Source organism: Pan paniscus, chromosome 7 (assembly GCF_029289425.2).
Source record: "Pan paniscus chromosome 7, NHGRI_mPanPan1-v2.0_pri, whole genome shotgun sequence".
Lineage (NCBI taxonomy): Eukaryota > Metazoa > Chordata > Mammalia > Primates > Hominidae > Pan > Pan paniscus.
In genome coordinates this window covers 82,358,015-82,376,166 of record NC_073256.2, presented here as the reverse complement: position 1 = coordinate 82,376,166, position 18,152 = coordinate 82,358,015, and the positions used below count along the sequence as shown (strand labels likewise).

Here is an 18,152-nt window from a genome sequence, read left to right as displayed (position 1 = left end):
ACTTTATAAAAATGGAATTATGCTGTATACCTTCTTCTATGATTTCTTTCTTTCTTTCTTTTTTTTGAGACAGGAGTCTCGCTCTGTCGCCCAGGCTGGAGTGCAGTGGCGTTATCTCGGCTCACTGCAAACTCTGCCTCCTGGGTTCACACCATTCTTCTGCCTCAGCCTCCTGAGTAGCTGGGACTCCAGGCGCCCGCCACCACGCCTGGCTAATTTTTTGTGTTTTTAGTAGAGACAAGGTTTCACCGTGTTAGCCAGGATGGTCTTGATCTGCTGACCTCGTGATCCACCCGCCTTGGCCTCCCAAAGTGCTGGGATTACAGGCGTGAGCCACCGCGCGTGGCCTTTTTTTTTTTTTTTTTTTGAGATGGGGTTTTACTGTCAGGCTGGAGCGCAGTGGTATGATCACAACTTCCTGCAGCCTCAACCTCCCTGGCTCAAGTGATCCTTCTGCCTCAGTCTTCCAGGTTGCTGGGACTACAGGCATATGCCACTACACCCAGCTAATTTTTTAAATTTTTCGTAGAGGTGAGGTCTCCTTAGGTTGCCCAGGCTGGAACTCTTAGGCTCAAGTAGTCAATTTGCCTCTGCCTCCCCTAGTGCTGGGATTACAGGCATGAGCCCCAAACCTGGCTGACTTGTTTAGTTTAGCAACACTTTTTCAGATACATCTGTGTTGATGAGTTCAACTATAGGTTATTCATTTTCACTGCTGCATAGTATTCTGTTGTATTGTTTTTAACACAATTCATTGTTCTGCTCATGAGCTTTTGGGTAGTTTCTGGGTTTTTAATGTAAAGAGTAATGTAACTATAAATACTAGTATACATGTCATTAGCATATATAAGTAATGGAATTTTTGTTTTGTTTTGTTTTGAGACGGAGTCTCGCTCTGTCGCCCTGGCTGGAGTGCAATGGCACGGTCTTGGCTCACTGCAAGTTCCACCTCCTGGGTTCACACCATTCTCCTGCCTCAGCCTCCCGAGTAGCTGGGACTACAGGTGCCTGCCACCACGCCCGGCTAATTTTTTTTTGTATTTTTGGTAGAGATGGGGTTTCACTGTGCTAGCCAGGATGGTCTCGATCTCCTGACCTTATGATCCGCCCGCCTCAGCCTCCCAAAGTGCTGGGATTACAGGTGTGAGCCACTGTGCCCGGCCCTAAGTAATGGAATTGTTGATATGTGATAGAGAAATTTTAATGTGCCTTGCTTCTTAAAATTTGAATTAAAATTCGAAGGACTATATAAAATCTGAACATTCTCTCTATACCTGCCAAAAAAAACCCCTAAACAATTATGCTTACAAGTATCACAACAGTATTTGTATTGTATTTAAAGTATATCTTTTTTTTTTTTTTTTGAGACGGAGTCTTGCTCTGTTGCCCAGGCCTCCCAAAGTGCTGGGATTACAGGTGTGAGCCACTGTGCCCGGCATATCCATTGATTTTTAAATATATATTTTAAATTGGGGCGTTTGTTTTTTGTTTTGTTTTGTTTTTAGACAGTTTCTTGCTATCACCCATGTTGGAGTTCAGTGGCTCAGTAATAGCTCACTGCAGCCTCAAACTCCAGAGCTCAGTGATCCTCCTGCCTCAGCCTCCCAAAAAGCTGAGACTATAGGTGTATGCCATCACCCTCAGCTAACCTTTTGGTTTTTTTGTAGAGACCAGGGTCTTACCATGTTGCCCAGCTGCTATCAAACTCCTAGCCTTTGTTTGTTGGAAACAAACTCCAAGCGATCCTCCCGCCTCAGCCTCCCAATGTGCTGAGCCACCACGCCTGGCTGGAGTTTTTAAATAACAATATAAACGTGCAGAAACTATAGAAATGGGAAACATCACCTATCATTTAAAAATATTTGTCTTATACATACATGTTTTAGGCAAGATTGTAATCATAGTACTTATATTTGTTTCCTGCTGTTGCAGCATCATGCACATTTTACTGTATATATCAGGCATCACAGCTTCCTATCTAAATTTTTTTTTTTGAGACAGAGTCTCACTGTTGCCCAGTCTGGAGTGCAGTGGCATGATCTTGGCTCACTGCAGCCTCCGCCTCTTGGGTTCAAGCATTATTTATCTGAATTTTTTTTTTTTTTTAGATGGAGTCTTGTTCTGTTGCCCAGGCTGGAGTGCAGTGGTGCAATCTTGGCTCAGCACAACCTCCACCTCCTGGGTTCAAGCAATTCTCCCTGTCTCAGCCTCCTGAGTAGCTGGGACTACAGGCGCGCACCACCATACCTGGCTAATTTTTGTATTTTTAGTAGAGATGGGGTTTCACCCTGTTGGCCAGGCTGGTCTCAAACTCCTGACCTCATGATCTGCCCGCCTTGGCCTCCCAAAGTGCTGGGATTACAGGTGTGAGCCACTGCGCCGGGCCTATTTATCTAAATTTTAATAGCTGCATATACTTCCAACAGGTAGATAGGAAATAATTTACTTATTTCTTGTTGAAAATTTAGATTTTTTCCATTGTTTCATTGTAAGTAATACTGTGATGAACATGTGTGGAACTATGATTCTTTCTAGGGATAGCCAAGGAAAAGCATCTCAGTAGCAATCTGGAAACACCTGCAAAACCTTTTTTTTTTTTTTTTTTTTTTTTGAGATGGAGTCTTGCTTTGTCACCCAGGTTGGAGTATAGTGGTATAGTGGCGCCATCTCGGCTCACTGCAACCTCCGCCTCCTGGGTTCAAGCAATTCTCCTGCCTCAGCCTCCCCAGTAGCTGGGACTACAGGCTCACACACCACCATGCCCAGCTAATTTTTGTATTTTTAGTAGAGACTGGGTTTCAACATTTTGGCCAGGCTGGTCTTGAACTCCTGACCTCAAGTGATCCACCTGTCTGCCTCCCAAAGTGCTGGGATTATATGCATGAGCCACTGCACCTGGCCTCAAGCTCCATTCTTTTTTTTTTTTTTTTTTTTGAGATAGAGTTTCACTCTTATTGTCCAGGCTGGAGTGCAGTGCCGCAATCTCAGCTCACTGCAACCTCTGCCTCCCGGGTTCAAGCGATTCTCCTGCCTCAGCCTCCCAAGTAGCTGGGATTACAGGCGCCTGCTGCCATGCCCAGCTAATTTTTTGTATTCTCAGTAGAGTTGGGGTTTCACCACGTTGGCCAGGCTGGTCTCGAGCTCCTGACCTCAGGTGATCCACCTGCCTTAGCCTCCCAAAGTGCTGGGTTTACATGTGTGAGCCACTCTTTGACCTCAAGCCCCATTCTTAACTTTGCTGTTAGTTAAGATAGCAAAAAATTTTTTTTAAAAAAGATTCTCTGGGGAGAACTACTTTAGGGTCTATGGTGGTGGTTCTTTTTTGTAATACAATAAATCTGAATGAATTTTGTTGTGAAAGCTGTTATCTGTAAATTGTTATTTAAAATTCATTATTTTAACTATAATTGTCTTGACTACACTTTTATTAATACCTTAAGATTTTAATATGTTAAATATCTTTTCCCCTTTTTAGGTATGGCTGATGGCAAGCATTGTACTTTTCCACATCTGCCTGGCAAAACCTTTGTCTATAATGCTTCTGAAGATAGACTGGAATTGTGTGTGGATGCTGCAGGACATTTCCCCATTGGTCCTGATGTTGAAGATTTAGTTAAAGAGGCTGTAAGTCAGGTTCGAGCAGAGGCTACTACAAGAAGTAGGGAATCAAGTCCCTCACATGGGCTATTAAAACTAGGTAGTGGTGGAGTAGTGAAAAAGAAATCTGAGCAACTTCATAACGTAACTGCCTTTCAGGGAAAAGGGCATTCTTTAGGAACTGCGTCTGGTAACCCACACCTTGATCCAAGAGCTAGGGAAACTTCAGTTGTAAGAAAGCATAATACAGGGACAGACTTCAGTAATAGTTCCACTAAAACAGAGCCTTCTGTATTCACAGCTTCTTCTAGTAATAGTGAGCTTATTCGAATAGCTCCTGGAGTAGTAACAATGAGAGACGGCAGGCAGCTTGATCCTGATTTGGTTGAGGCCCAGCGAAAAAAATTGCAGGAAATGGTTTCTTCTATTCAGGCTTCAATGGACAGGCACCTTCGGGATCAAAGTACAGAGCAGTCACCATCTGATCTTCCTCAAAGGAAAACAGAAGTTGTGAGTTCTGCAAAGTCTGGGAGTCTTCAGACTGGTTTGCCTGAATCTTTTCCTTTAACTGGTGGTACTGAAAATTTGAATACAGAAACAACTGATGGCTGTGTAGCAGATGCACTGGGAGCAGCCTTTGCCACAAGGTCAAAAGCACAAAGGGGAAATTCCGTGGAGGAGCTTGAAGAGATGGATAGTCAAGATGCTGAGATGACTAACACAACTGAGCCAATGGATCACTCTTGATTTAATTAGAGGCTAATAAAGGCAGAATGTTTATTGTGAATATGTAATATTTGTTGGCTGGGCCACGTAACTTGATTAGTCATTAAAAATCTTGTACGTATATAATTCAAAGATTATATCTTGTTATTCAGTGCATGATAGCAAGTGTGTGATTGGCCATAGCTTTTAATATACTGCTGCCCAGGCTGGCTCTGAATTTCTATAAATTAGCTGTTAGATCTGCTGAGATGACTTTCTTCCATATATGTGGTTCATTGGAAGTTCTTTGTAATTTTAATTCCATGAAAGTCTTAATGTTTCCAACATGAAAATTCTCTTACTTAAATACGTTTGATTTCTGAAAAGCCTACAAATGGAGGGGAAATGAGATTTTGCTAATGTTGATGTCATCAAGGTAACCATCTCACATACTAGTGTCAAAAGGTTTATGTAAACTTGAATTTTATCTGAACTAAATTGTATCTTAAAATTCATACAATTATTTATTAGACAGTGGAATGCAAATGTTTCTATGAACGTAAACACATTCATAGAGATTTCTTGGCGAAAATATCTTGAGAATAGAATGTAACGATATAACATTTTGCTGATTTGTGCAAGATTGGGGAAAAATCTCTTCTAGATTGATGAGGTCAATGTGATTCAGTTGTGTTGCTGTCTGAGCCACAGCCAATTGTGTGTGCTCTATTAATATGTTACCATTATTTTTGATTCCTGGCTTGGTCAAGAACAACCTGATTTTTTTTTTTTTAATCTTGCAGAAAAGTTGATTGCAAAGTGTGGTAGAAAAAGAAATAATGGTAGCAGTAGAGAATTTATAAATAAGAGTTTATCTTTATGAATGAGTTAATTGTTCTACAATTTTGATCAGTGGTATTTAAGCCTGTATATGCTAAGTGTATTTATGCCCCTTTGAGCCAAAAATTTTTTTTTTTTTCAGAATCCATAAGAGTTTATTTGTTGGCTTCACTTGGGTTTAGATGCAAATTTTACTGCATCACACCCTGATCAGCTGGGTATTTGCTTAGTGTATTCATCAAATCTTCAGTGCCAGTTTCCTTGAGAAGCAGCTTTCATGCTTATTCCTTAAAAACAACAGAAGAGTGTTTATCCTGAGATTGGTATTGCACTATTTTATTTTATTCTGCAAATCTGTATCCTGAAATGTACATTTCAACCCATATTCTTCTCTGTTCACTGAAATTAAGTTGAATTTGAATGGCTGAAAGACAAAATATATGTTAATACAATCTCTTACCTAGAGCATTCAAAGCCTGGCTGTCTCTGTTTGCACATGTAACAGATGCAGAACTGTGTTTGTAATTCTAAGAAAATGTATGTCAGAAAGTATTTTATCAGATGTTTAAAAATCTCTGCCTGTTGATTCATAAGGGATATAGACAGTACTTTAACTTGTGTTTCCAGATAAGGCAGATTTTGGTCATCTTTCTGTGAAAGTATCTCTAACTGAATCCACTTCTTAAACAAACTACTCTATTTTAAATAAGGAAAGAATGGAGAATCTAGACATTTTACAGGTGTATCTGAGCAAAATATATATTTGGGTTAGTTTTTATCACATTATCACGTTTGTCTTTATATTTTATCTTCATCCTAAATTTTCTTTCTCCCTATCAAAACAGCAGGAAATTTTTAAACTTTTATATTGTACACTATTTTTGCATAAAATAAGAGCTGTAGCTACCAAATACTATTTACTACTTAGTAAAGGTGGCTTCTGTGTATTAAACTACGAATTACAAATATCACTTCACTAACCACTATAATTATTTTTGGCTTTTTCAGCCACTGGAACTTTTTTTGGGGGGATTTAAATACAGGAAAACTGTTTAATCAAAAAATGCACTGCTTTCATGTAAAATGATATAATCTTCTTTAACAAATATTTTCTTCATTGATAACTGACAGATATTTCATAGCACTAACATAAAATACCAGAAACAAACTTTATCTCCCTATTCTTACATTTAGTGCAAATTGGAATGCGTATGTGAATGTTAGAAGATGGACTTAATCTCTGACAACTTTATTAATTTCTCTAGCTACAGCAATGCTATTTAAAAGCCAGTTAGGTATGAATAGTACAGTAACAGTTTGGGTTCTCCCTTGATAAATGAATAAAAGGCTCAATTCTGATAAGTGATCAAATTTCTTGAAATTCTTTCAAATCAGCTGAAAATTTAGTTGGGGTGAATTGATGGTTTTTGAGAAGTAGGCCAGGTATCCTCACAAAGAAGTTTTAGAATAGAGTTTCTTTTAAGTTTTTAAATATCATCCTTTGTCTTTCCATATGGTTTTCATAACCAAATACATGACTATAGCATGGTTATTTTTCTAGTACTGCCATTTGTGATATAGCCACATCTTGGCGTGCAAGCTAGACATCTCAGGTAAATTTGTTTTTTTTTTTTTTTTAGCCCTAGAGGTAACATTATAACTAAAATGCATTCCTGCAATTCTGTTTGCAGTGCTTCACTAAACATTGAAATAAAGTTGTAAATTTTTTCTTCAGTAATCCATTTTATAGTTAATCATACCAAATTTAAGTTGATGACCTAAAGTCCAGGTAGTGTTGAAGATAGTATGTATCTAGAATACTGGTAATGAGAAATTGTTGTAAATTGAAGAAAACAAGATGCTGCCATATATTAAGAGAATATAATTAACTCCATGAGAATGGTTACTCAGGAACTAGTTAAAGAGCAAACCCATTTCTCCCCCTTCAATCTGTTTCAGATATTTTTATTGGAAAATGTTAGGGTAGAGGCCTGAGAAAGCTAGCAAATGCTATTGACTGATACTGGCTCTGTGTCTTCCAGTGATTTTTAGTTTGGTTTTTACAGTCAAACCTACTGCTTGCAATTAAGATATCAATCTGAAATGCATCTGTAATTCCTGGCCACAGGTCCTTATTGCCATTATTTTTAAGTATCTTCATTGGAGATGAACACTGACTTTTGCATATGGTCTCTTACCTCAGGGAAGATCACTTGCTAGCAACTCATACTACTAATGACAGGTTTTTGAGAATTGTACTGACATCACATGTTAGCTACTAAAGCAAAATGTATAAAAGTACTGTTTTATGTAGTTACCTACCAATACTATCTGCTACTGAATAACTCTCTAAATATGTAGACCTCACTAATAACTAACCTTTAGGTAAAAAATTTACTTCTGTCATTAATTACACTTCAACTGGTCAATATAGTGGCAGCATAAAGTGTTTATTTCAGAATATCAATACAGTTTTGTCTTCATTTTTCAACAGTAATTTCAATTGGTTCATACTTAAAATACTACACAGATTTTGAGTTTTATGGTTCTCAAAGCAAGGTTTCCATCTTAAGATTTTTATAAAAACAAAGCCTTTGCAAAATTGGATTAAATTCCACCTATCTTAATGTGAATTAACAACCACCATTTATAATAATAATAGCGCCATATTCTAAGTTGAGTAAATGTATCCTACCATTCAAGGTTATCATATAATTTAACAAAATTGTACAACCTTAAGGCTCTTCACAGTATAAATTAATTTTTCAAACCAGAGCTGTTCACATGAAAATATTCCTTAGTAGAATGTATATTTAAGAAATAAAACAACAAAGGGGAACTATATCACCCATGTAAGTTATAGAGTTAATTACAAATTCTACCATTCTTGATAATTCTTTGAGATGCTAAGTGTTTCAGTTCATATTTAATGATACTTAAATCGTGGGAATTTTAATGTTTGTTCCAAAATAGCAGAAATTGTAAAAATTATGAATTATTGGAGAAAATGCCATTACTTGTATATCTGACATTTAATTTTTTAATTATGGAGACTACATGCTTTTGTAGTATAATATTAATGATTATTCTCTTGTAAAAAGGAAAAATTAGTAAAGAAAAAAGTTTTAGTTGATGTTACCTGCTTGTGAGTATCAATTACTTAGTTTTTAAAATTTTAAGGTATTGCCTACTTTTCTTTAGAATGCAGAAATCTCGTCCTGAGCCCTTATTATGCCTGTGGTAGAGCAATGCAAGACTGAAAAGGTTGCCAGTATTTTCAGGCTTATTTGACTAAGAATTAGTGCCAAGAACTGGAAAGTCTACTTTTTGGAGGGAAATGATACTTAGAATTTGTAAACATAAGCAGTAATAGTGTAAATATTTAGAAAAATAGCAAGTGCTTTAACTGCTCAATAAAATAGTATAGATGTTATTTCACCCTTAAGGCACTGGCTGTTGCCCATTATTTTCCGATTTCGTGATTACTGTATATATTACATTTGAGTAATGAATAATTGGTAATAGTGTATTATAATGTTCTACAGCACACCTTACTGTACAGTATTTGAAGTTTTCTTTTATATCAATGATAAAACTATAAGTTAATACTGATTTTCCCCTGAAATTCTCCACATTAGCTTTTAAAGGTAATTTTATGTTCTTTAGTTTCCTGGAATTATAATGCATGAACATATAGTTCAGTTTTATAAAGAAATTCTTAAATAATAAAGTTTTCTTGTTGAACTTAAGCGGGTTATCATACAGGAATAGTGATTTTTCCCCTTAATGTAGATTTCATTGCTAGATGAAATGGACCCAGTGAAAAAAGAGTGCGCAATTTAAAAAAAAAACAAAACAGGGTCTCACTCTGCTGCCCATGCTGGATTGCTGTGGCACGATCAGGGCTCACTGCAGCCTCAACCTCCTGGGCTCAAGTGATCCTCCCACCTCAGCCTCCTGAATAGCTGGGACTACAGGCATGTGCCACCACACCTGGCTAATTTTTGTATTTTTTGTAGAGATAGGGTTTTGCCATGTTGCCCAGGCCGGTCTTGAACTCCTGAGCTCAAGTGATCTGCCCTCCTCTGCCTCTCTAAGTGCTGGGATTACAGGCGTGAGCCACCACACCCTGCCAGCAAAATTTCCTTAGACATATTACATAATTGGGCCATAATGCTTACTGAATATTTAAAAATGAAGGCAAATTCTAACAGAGAACTTGATTTTGTGGTGGTTTAAAAAAATACTGGTTGGTGATAAGGGAATGAAAGGAAATACAGATAATAGTACTAAATAACGTTTGTGTAGCTTAGCAGTCAACACGTTTACCTTCAAGTTTTATTGTATATGCTTAATATACATTTTATTAGATCATTTAACTCAATAATTTAGAGTATAGCCTTAGACACCAGACTGCCTAGGTCTGAGTCCTGGTACGCTGCTTTCTGTGACCTCTCTGTGCATTCCTCTCTGAGAGGATGATGATCACATCTGCTCCTAGGGTGGCTGTATTAAATGAGTTAACACGTATCTGATGATTAGAAGAGTGCCTGACACATAGTAAACACTCAAATATTTGCTATTGTTATATGTTAATGTAATGTGGTAGAGTTCAGTTGCCATTAAGTGGGATAAATCCTCACAGGGCACACATTATTTAAATAATTTGTTACATTAAAACTTATTTTACTTGTACATAATTGACTAAAAAATGGATAGTTGTACATTCAAACATTTATGACCATGTGCAACACTGAGAATCTCATGAACCGACAGTGTGCTCTGTGACCCAAGGCAAGTCTTGGGGCCTTTCAAGGCCTCAATTTCTTCTGTAACCTTGTGGTTTCACAATTGTCAACCTTTTGTTCTGCCGACCATTGTCGTCATAGTCTTACTTGCAGAGGGCATAGTGCTGATGGGACAAGTGACATGGGTATGAGCCCCATGTAAACTAAAACATAATTACCTTTCCTTTAGGTGTTGGCTACAGTTATCCCAAACTTGGACTTGAGGTCTTGTATATGCATGCCATTGGTCACATACCATCAGAATAGAATTCTCAAAAACTCTTTAGTAAATAAGATAAACATCCTACTTATAACAGCTCATTATGGATTTTATTTTTATTGTCTGGCTCTTTCAGACCCCACCAACTGCAATTCTGACTTAATAATCAATTGTTTCTAATCATTAAAAATGTATATAGAAAAACTGAAGTCTTTAATTGATTTTCTGAACTGTATATGATACACTGAGGTGAAAAACATATGGGCTCTTCAAATTTGCACACTCTAGAAGTAAAGCTGTCTTTGGCCCATTTATCATACCACGTAAATTATTTGAGAAACAGATAAATTGTGTAGGAATCTGGGGGGATTATTCCTGTTTGTTCTATTTATAGAAACAGGTATAGTACAAAGTCTACCTATAAAGTGATGACATTTTTATATTTGATTTATGGAATCAGTATTTTATTTTTAATTTTCTTTTTTGAGACCGAGTCTCGCTCTGTTGCCCAGGCTGGAGTGCAGTGGCACCATCTTGGCTCACTGCAACCTCCGCCTCCCAGGTTCAAGCAATTCTCCTGCCTTAGCCTCCCGAGTAGCTGGGATTACAGGCGCCCGCCACCATGCCCAGCTAATTTTTGTATTAGTAGAGATGGGGTCTCTACTAAATAGAGGGGTCATTCATTATTTTAAACAAGTACTGATCAAATGCCTGTTTTAAAAACTTGGGAAACAGTTCCAAGTGAGAGAAATTCCATGCGTCCTTAGAGCTTACATCCCAATGGTGGAGATGAGCACAAAACACATTGGTAATAGCTAACATTTAGTGACTCTTTTCCTTGTATCTGGGCAATAGGCTGAACACTACATGCAATAATTAACCGTCAAAAGCCTTTGTGGTTGGGTACTATCATTATCATCTTTTAGGAAACAAGTTGATATAGATTAGTTGGTTTACCTGAAGTCCTGGAGTTAGGTGGCAGAGTTGAGATTTAAATCCAGATGTTTAAGACTCCATAGTCTATGCTGTTAACTTTAATGCTACATTTGTAATTTAGCAAAGGAATAAAATTTGGTGGTCACATAAGTCTTTACAAACATTTATTGTTAAATCTAGCTTGTTTTTAGATACACCAACATGGTTTTAATTGATTTCAGTGTATAGAGTATCTGGCTTTTTTTTTTTTTTTTTTTTTTTTTTTAATACAGATCGTCTCTCTGCTGTGCAGGCTGGAGTGCCCAGTGGTGCCATCATAGCTCACTGCAATCTCAAACTCCTGGGCTCAAGTGATCCTGCTGCCTCAGCCTTCCAAATAGCTGGGACTACAGATGTGTGTCACCTCACCTGGCTAATTTATTTTTTGTAGAGACGGGGTCTCCCTATGTTGCTCAGGCTAGTCTCAAGTCCCAGAAGTGCTGGGATTACAGGCATGAGCAACAGCTTTAATTTCACTTCCTACTAGTTCCCTTCCTGAACCCTAGTCCTCCATCTCAAGTTCTTCCTTCCTTGGATTTGTTTTCTTGCCTCCTCTAAATTTGGAGGTGCTTTAAGGAAGAGTTTCAGAATTTCTTAGATGACTAACCTGGGTACATTTGAGAATCACTGGTTAAAGTCCAGTTTTTCAAGGACCTAAAATAATTCTTGTTTACTAAGTGGGTCTGCTGCTTTGGAGGGGAGGTTTCCCAAAGGTGATGTTTCTCAAAAAATAGTTCATGGGCTATATGCATCTCAACTAGAAAATTTATTTCTATGGAATCATGTGTCAGGTACTTTGCTCAACAGAAGGAATAATAAACTGAGAAAGACACTTCCTGCCTTCATTACATTTACATTTTTAGTGAGAGAGAGATACATTTAAATAAGCAAGTAACTGCACATATTGGGGAAGCATTGGGTGGTGTGGGATTATGCTGCAAGAGGAACTAACCTGACCTGCTAAATGGTTAGGGAATGCTTCCTGAGAGGTGATGTACCATCTGAGACCTAAATAATTGATAGGATACTTAAAAATCAAATTGGCCAGCCAGGTGCGGTGGCTCATGTCTGTAATCCCAGCACTTTGGGAGGCTGAGGCCAGCAGATCACGAGATCAGGAGTTCGAGACCAGCCTGGTCAACATAGTGAAACTCTGTCTCTACTAAAAATACAAAAATTTGCCAGGCATGGTGGCGTGCACCTGTACTCCCAGCTACTTGGGAGGCTGAGACCGGAGAATTGCTTGAACCCGGAAGGCGGAAGTTGTGGTGAGCCAAGATGGCACCACTGCACTCTAGCCTTGGCAACAGAGCAAGACTCCGTCTCAAAAAAAAAAAAAAAAAAAAAAAATCTAATTGGCCAGGGATGGAGGATAGTGCCCAGTGCATGGGGAGGCAGAGATGGGAGGATCACTTAAGGCCAGGAATTCAAGACCAGCCTGGGCAACATAGCGAGACCCCAACACTATTGGAAAAAAATTAGCTGGGTGTGGTGGTGCATGCCTATAGTCCCAGCTACTCAGGAAGCTGGGGAAGTTTATAAGTGAGCTATGATTGTGTCACGGCGCTCAGCCTGGGCAACAGAGTGAGTCCCTGTCTCTTAAAAAATAAATTGGCAAGACTCAGTATCTCCAAAAATAATTTACTAACTAGGTCAGTTCATCAAACAAAATTAAATGGGATGCTTATGTTTGCCGTACTTTAGACTCCAGATCCTTTAAGGGGGCAGTGAGCCAGCTGAATAGAGAAGGATGAGGAACTTTGAGAAAACTGTTGAAAATAGGGTTGCTAGAGAAAAAGAAAAAACTTTAGCAAGGAATGAGATTCTGCACTGAGTATACAAAAGTAACCAGATACATAAGCTTCTCCTTTGAAATGAAAAGGTGTCTTTGTAATATGACCAATGTAAATTAGATACATAGATGAATAACACAAATGTAAGCAAAACAGTAAAGCCAGAATCAAATTAGAGGGTTAGAAGCCCTCAGTTATTCTGATTTCTTTCAACATGACCAGGACTATAGAAAGACTAGTTTCTTTATTTTATTTTTTTTGAGGCTGAGTCTTGCCCTATTGCCCAGGTTGGGGTGCAGTGGTGCGTTCTCGGCTCACCGCAACCTCTGCCTCCCTAGTTCAAGTGATTCTCGTGCCTCAGCCTCCCAAGTAGCTGGGACTACAGGCAAACGCCACCACGCCCGGCTAATTTTTGTATTTTTAGTGGAGACAGGGTTTCACCATGTTGCCCAGGCTGGTCTCAAACTCCTGACCTCAAGTGATCTGCCCGCCTCGGCCTCCCAAAGTGCTGGGATTACAGGCATGAGCCACAGCACCCAGCCTCTTTTTTTTTTTTTTTTTTTTTTTCTGTGACGGAGTCTTGCTCTGTCTCCCAGGCTGGAGTGCAGTGGCGCGATCTCGGCTCACTGCAAGTTCCACCCCCCGAGTTCACGCCATTCTCCTGCCTAAGCCTCCCGAGTAGCTGGGACTACAGATGCCCGCCACCACACCCGGCTAATTTTTTGTATTTTTTATTAGAGACAGGGTTTCACCGTGTTAGCCAGGATGGTCTCGATCTCCTGACCTCGTGATCCGCCCGCCTCGGCCTCCCAAAGTGCTGGGATTACAGGCGTGAGCCACTGCGCCTGGCATTTTTATTTTTTTTGGACAGTCTGGCTCTGTTGCCCAAGCTGGAGTGCAGCGGATGATCTTTGTTCACGGGTTCAAGCGATTCTTGTGCCTCAACCTCTCAAGTAGCTGGGACTACAGTCGTATGCCCCACTCTTGGCTAATTTTTGTATTTTTTGTAGAGATGGGGTTTCTCCATGTTGCCCAGGCTGGTCTTGAACTCCTGAACTCAAGCAATCCACCCTCCTCGGCTCCCAAAGGGCTGGGATTACAGGCACAAACCATGGTGCCCGACCTAGAAAGATTAGTTTCATTTCTTCCTATAGCTTCTCCCAGCCTATACCAGTATCTGTCACCTCTGTTTCCGTTAAGCAGTGGTACTGCCTAAGTGGCTAGTAATCAAATGCCTATCTTAAATTGTGCGTACAGTATTCCATTTCAATTTAAGATTATCATTATGTGATCTTTCTTATGGCAGGTGATTTGGCTATTTTGTAAGTGTTACAATGTTATTAAATTTATTTTTGGTACATGGGGCAATTAGAACAATTACTATCTGGAAAAGTTCTCATTCAAATAGGCCTTAATTTTTTCCCATTTAAAACTTATTCTCGGCCGGGCGTGGTGGCTCAAGCCCGTAATCCCAGCACTTTGGGAGGCAGAGGCAGGCGGATCATGAGGTCAGGAGATCGAGACCATCCTGGCTAACACGGTGAAACCCCGTCTCTACTAAAAATACAAAAAATTAGTCGAGTGTGGTGGTGGGCGCCTGTAGTCCCGGCTACTCGGGAGGCTGAGGCAGGAGAATGGCGTGAACCCGGGAGGCGGAGCTTGCAGTGAGCCGAGATCGAGCCACTGCACTCCATCCTGGGCGACAGAGCGAGACTCCGTCTCAAAAACAAAACAAACAAAAAAAACTTATCCTCAAAGCAATACATGTACATGTCTAAAATAATTCAAAACTATAGAAGGCACCCACTTCTCCCATCCCAATCACTAAATCAACCGTTTTATCTTCAGTGGTTACTACAACTTAAATAAGATATCATAGGTATAATCTCTTGATTTGTCGACTTTAGACGGTATTTTATTCCTCCGTTGTGAAAAATATTAGTTCCCTTGCCCTTTTTAGTTTTCTCTATAACTTTAAATAATATAGTTAGGTCTCTGTTTATTAATCCACCAATTTCAAACATTATCTCTTGACTCTCCCTATGAAAAATGAGGCAATTAGCATTTTTACACTTTCTGAAATCCCTTATCTTCTCATTCTACTTCCTAATTTTTTATCAGCTATCCTATTTATTACTTTTACATTGTCAAGGTTGATGGGATTCAAGTCATGTTCTTTTAGCCATAAGTGCCTTTTAAAAAATCTATAGTTTAATTAAACTAATAAATAGCCAAGGTGGTCCCAAATGTTAAAATGAAAAAGATTTCACTTTCCCTAGAATAATTAAAAAAATAAAAATAAAATGAAAAGGTTTTTTTTTTCTCTGGGACACTAATTAGAAGTTGGAGTGTTTTCAAGGCAAATGTTGTAATTGTTTTTTCACCTATTTTTTCACTCAGTGAAATCAAGGCGGTCATTGTAATTTAATTTATTTGGAGAACAAGCCTCTTGTTTTTGCCTGGGTATAAATTCACTAGCAGTTATTCCCCAAGAAGAAAGTAGGAATAGATTGTGGACAAGATTAATAGACACTTCAGCTATCTTGTTTTATGTCCCACTATTCACTCTTTTTTTTTTTTTTTTTTTGAGACGGAGTCTCGCTCAGTCGCCCAGGCTGGAGTGCAGTGGCGCAATCTCAGCTCACTGCAACCTCTGCTTCCCAAATTCAAGCAATTCTCCCTGCCTCAGCCTCCAAGTAGCTGGGATTATAGGCATGTGCCACCACACCTGGCTAATTTTTGGCATTTTCTTTGAAAATTGTTCTAACTCTACAAATTCAGTTTGTAAATATGATAAATATATTTGTGTTTTATTATGTAAATAATAAAAATGCCTAATTCATTTTCTACTCTAAATCTTTAAATTGCTTCCCCAGGAATATGCACCACCTGTATAGCTGTACCTATTGCTTCCCATCCTCCTGTAACGAAAGGGCAATACTCCCAGGATTTGCTTATGCTGGTGTGAAAAGCCCTGTTTAATCTAGTACCTAGAACACTATACTTTTTTTTTTTTTTTTTTTTTTAAAGAGATGGGATCTTACTCTGTCAGCCAGGCTGGAGTGCAGTGGTGTGATTATAGCTCACTGCAGCCTCAAACTCCTGGGTTCAAGGGATCCTTCCACCTCAGCCTCCCCAGTAGCTAGAACTAGAGGGGTGCCACCAGGTCCAGCTATGTTTTTTTTTTTTTTATCCTAGAATGAGCAGGCACGGTGGCTCACACCTGTAATCCCAGCACTTTGGGAGGCCCAGGCAAGCGGATTGCCTGAGCTAGGAGCTTCAGACCAGCCTGGACAACATGTAAAAATACCAAAACAAAACAAAACAAAAAATTAGCCAGGCGTGGTGGCGCAGACCTGTAATTCCAGCTACTCCGGAGGCTGAGGCAGGAGAATCACTTGAATCCAGGAGGCAGAGGTTTCAGTCAGCCAAGATCGCACCACTGCACTCCAGCCTGGGCGACAGAGCGAGCTCTGTCTACAAAAAAATCAATCAATCAATCAATCAGTCAATCAATCAATCCTAGAAGGAAATAGCTCCAAAAAATAAAAGTACCTGGACAGAAATGATGAAACCATGTATTCAATCTGAAAACAAAACTCAGGTTCAGAACTCTATCTTGGATAGAGAAATGTTTGCTCCATTCTCTGTCCCCTCACCACCAATATTTTTGCTAATCTTCAGTCTACATTTAGGGTGCTATTTTAAATTTGATGGAAATTATGAATAGAAATCACACTGTCTAACATAAGCAGTTATAGAATTTTTAGTTTGGCTTTTAAAGTTAAAAATAAGAGCACTTGAACTGCATGGGAAGAAAAATTGTAAAGAGAAAGAAAAGTTTTAGTGTCCCTATTTAAACCCAAGACTCCTTGCTCTATACTTTTGTGGTAGAGAGAATAATGATTTCTCAAGTATCCATGTCCTAATACCCAGAACCTGTGAATATATTACCTTCCATGGCAAAAGGGACTTTACAGATGTGATTAACTTAAGGATCTTGACATGAGGGATTAACCTGGATTAGCCAGGTGGGCCCAGTATAATCACAAGAATACTTAAGAATGGAAGAGGCAGACAGGAGAGTCAGAGAAAGATTTGAAGGTGCTACACCACTGGCTTTGAAAATAGAGGAAGGGGCTGTGAGCCAAGGAATGCACACTGCCTTTAGGAGCTGGCAAAAACAAGGAAACAAATTCTCCTCTAGAGTTTCCAGAAAACGAACACAGCCCTCCTGACACCTTGATTTTAGCCCAGTGAAATCTTTTTGCACTTCTGGCCTCCAGAACCTTAGGGTAATGTTTGTATTTCTTTCTTTTCTTTTCTTTTTTTTTGAGATGGAGTCTCGTTGTGTCGCACAGAGCGAGTGCAGTGACATGCTCTCAGCTCACTGCAACCTCTGCCTCCCAGGTTCAAGCGATTCTCCTGCCTCAGCCTCCCGAGTAGATGGGACTATAGGCATGTGCCACCACACCCGGCTAATTTTTTGTATTTTTAGTAGAGACAGGGTTTCATCGTTGTTAGCCAGGATGGTCTTGATCTCCTGACCTCATGATCCGCCCGCCTCGGCCTCCCAAAGTGCTGGGATTATACGCGTGAGCCACCACGCCCGGCCATGTTTGTATTGTTTTAAGCCATTACCTTTGTGGTAATTTGTTACAGCAGCAATAGGAAACTGATATACCTTTGCTGAAATTTTCAACATATTTGGCCTGTAATAATAAAAGTAATGTTTCTCTTCAAAAAGTAATTTTCCATAATGTTCAAATTCTAGTCCTCATTTACAACAAATAAGCCTACTAACTGAGGGTTCAAAATGAAGGATAGGAACTCCAAGTTAGGGAAGAGGGTATTCAGGGCATTAAAATGATAACTTACCAGCATGCCACAAAATCCTCAAAGCAGGGTTATTACTAATTGGTGGGAAACATGACATCCACCAAGATATGAATATGTGTGCTTCTCTTAAATTCTGATCTTTCTACCTCCGCTCTAAATGTTATCACCTTCTACTTTAACAGAGATGATAATCTATCTTGTCTTTTTCCAGCCTCTCCTTCTCTACTGGCCTGGCATGTCCAGGCATTACTAATGGGCACAGTGAATTTTTGAAAGTTTAGGGGGAATCTGTGCTTCTTCATGGTGGTTACTGGCATTTAGTGTGCTGGGACTGGGAACACATTGCTCTTGCAATGTGTGAGACAGTCCTGCACGAGGAAGAAGTATCCTGCATTC

The 18,152-nt window shown here is 39.3% G+C and overlaps 1 protein-coding gene across 1 annotated transcript in view; it reads left to right on the top strand.

The window, feature by feature from the left end:
• VCPIP1 (valosin containing protein interacting protein 1) overlaps positions 1–8,587 on the top strand; it is a 36,980-nt gene extending 28,393 nt beyond the window's left edge. The window contains exon 3 of the mRNA XM_003831356.4: positions 3,476–8,587. Within this exon, the coding sequence (XP_003831404.1) occupies positions 3,476–4,344 (869 nt within the window). The 3' untranslated portion in view covers positions 4,345–8,587. The remainder of the gene's footprint in view (positions 1–3,475) is intronic.
• Positions 8,588–18,152: the final 9,565 nt, after the last annotated feature.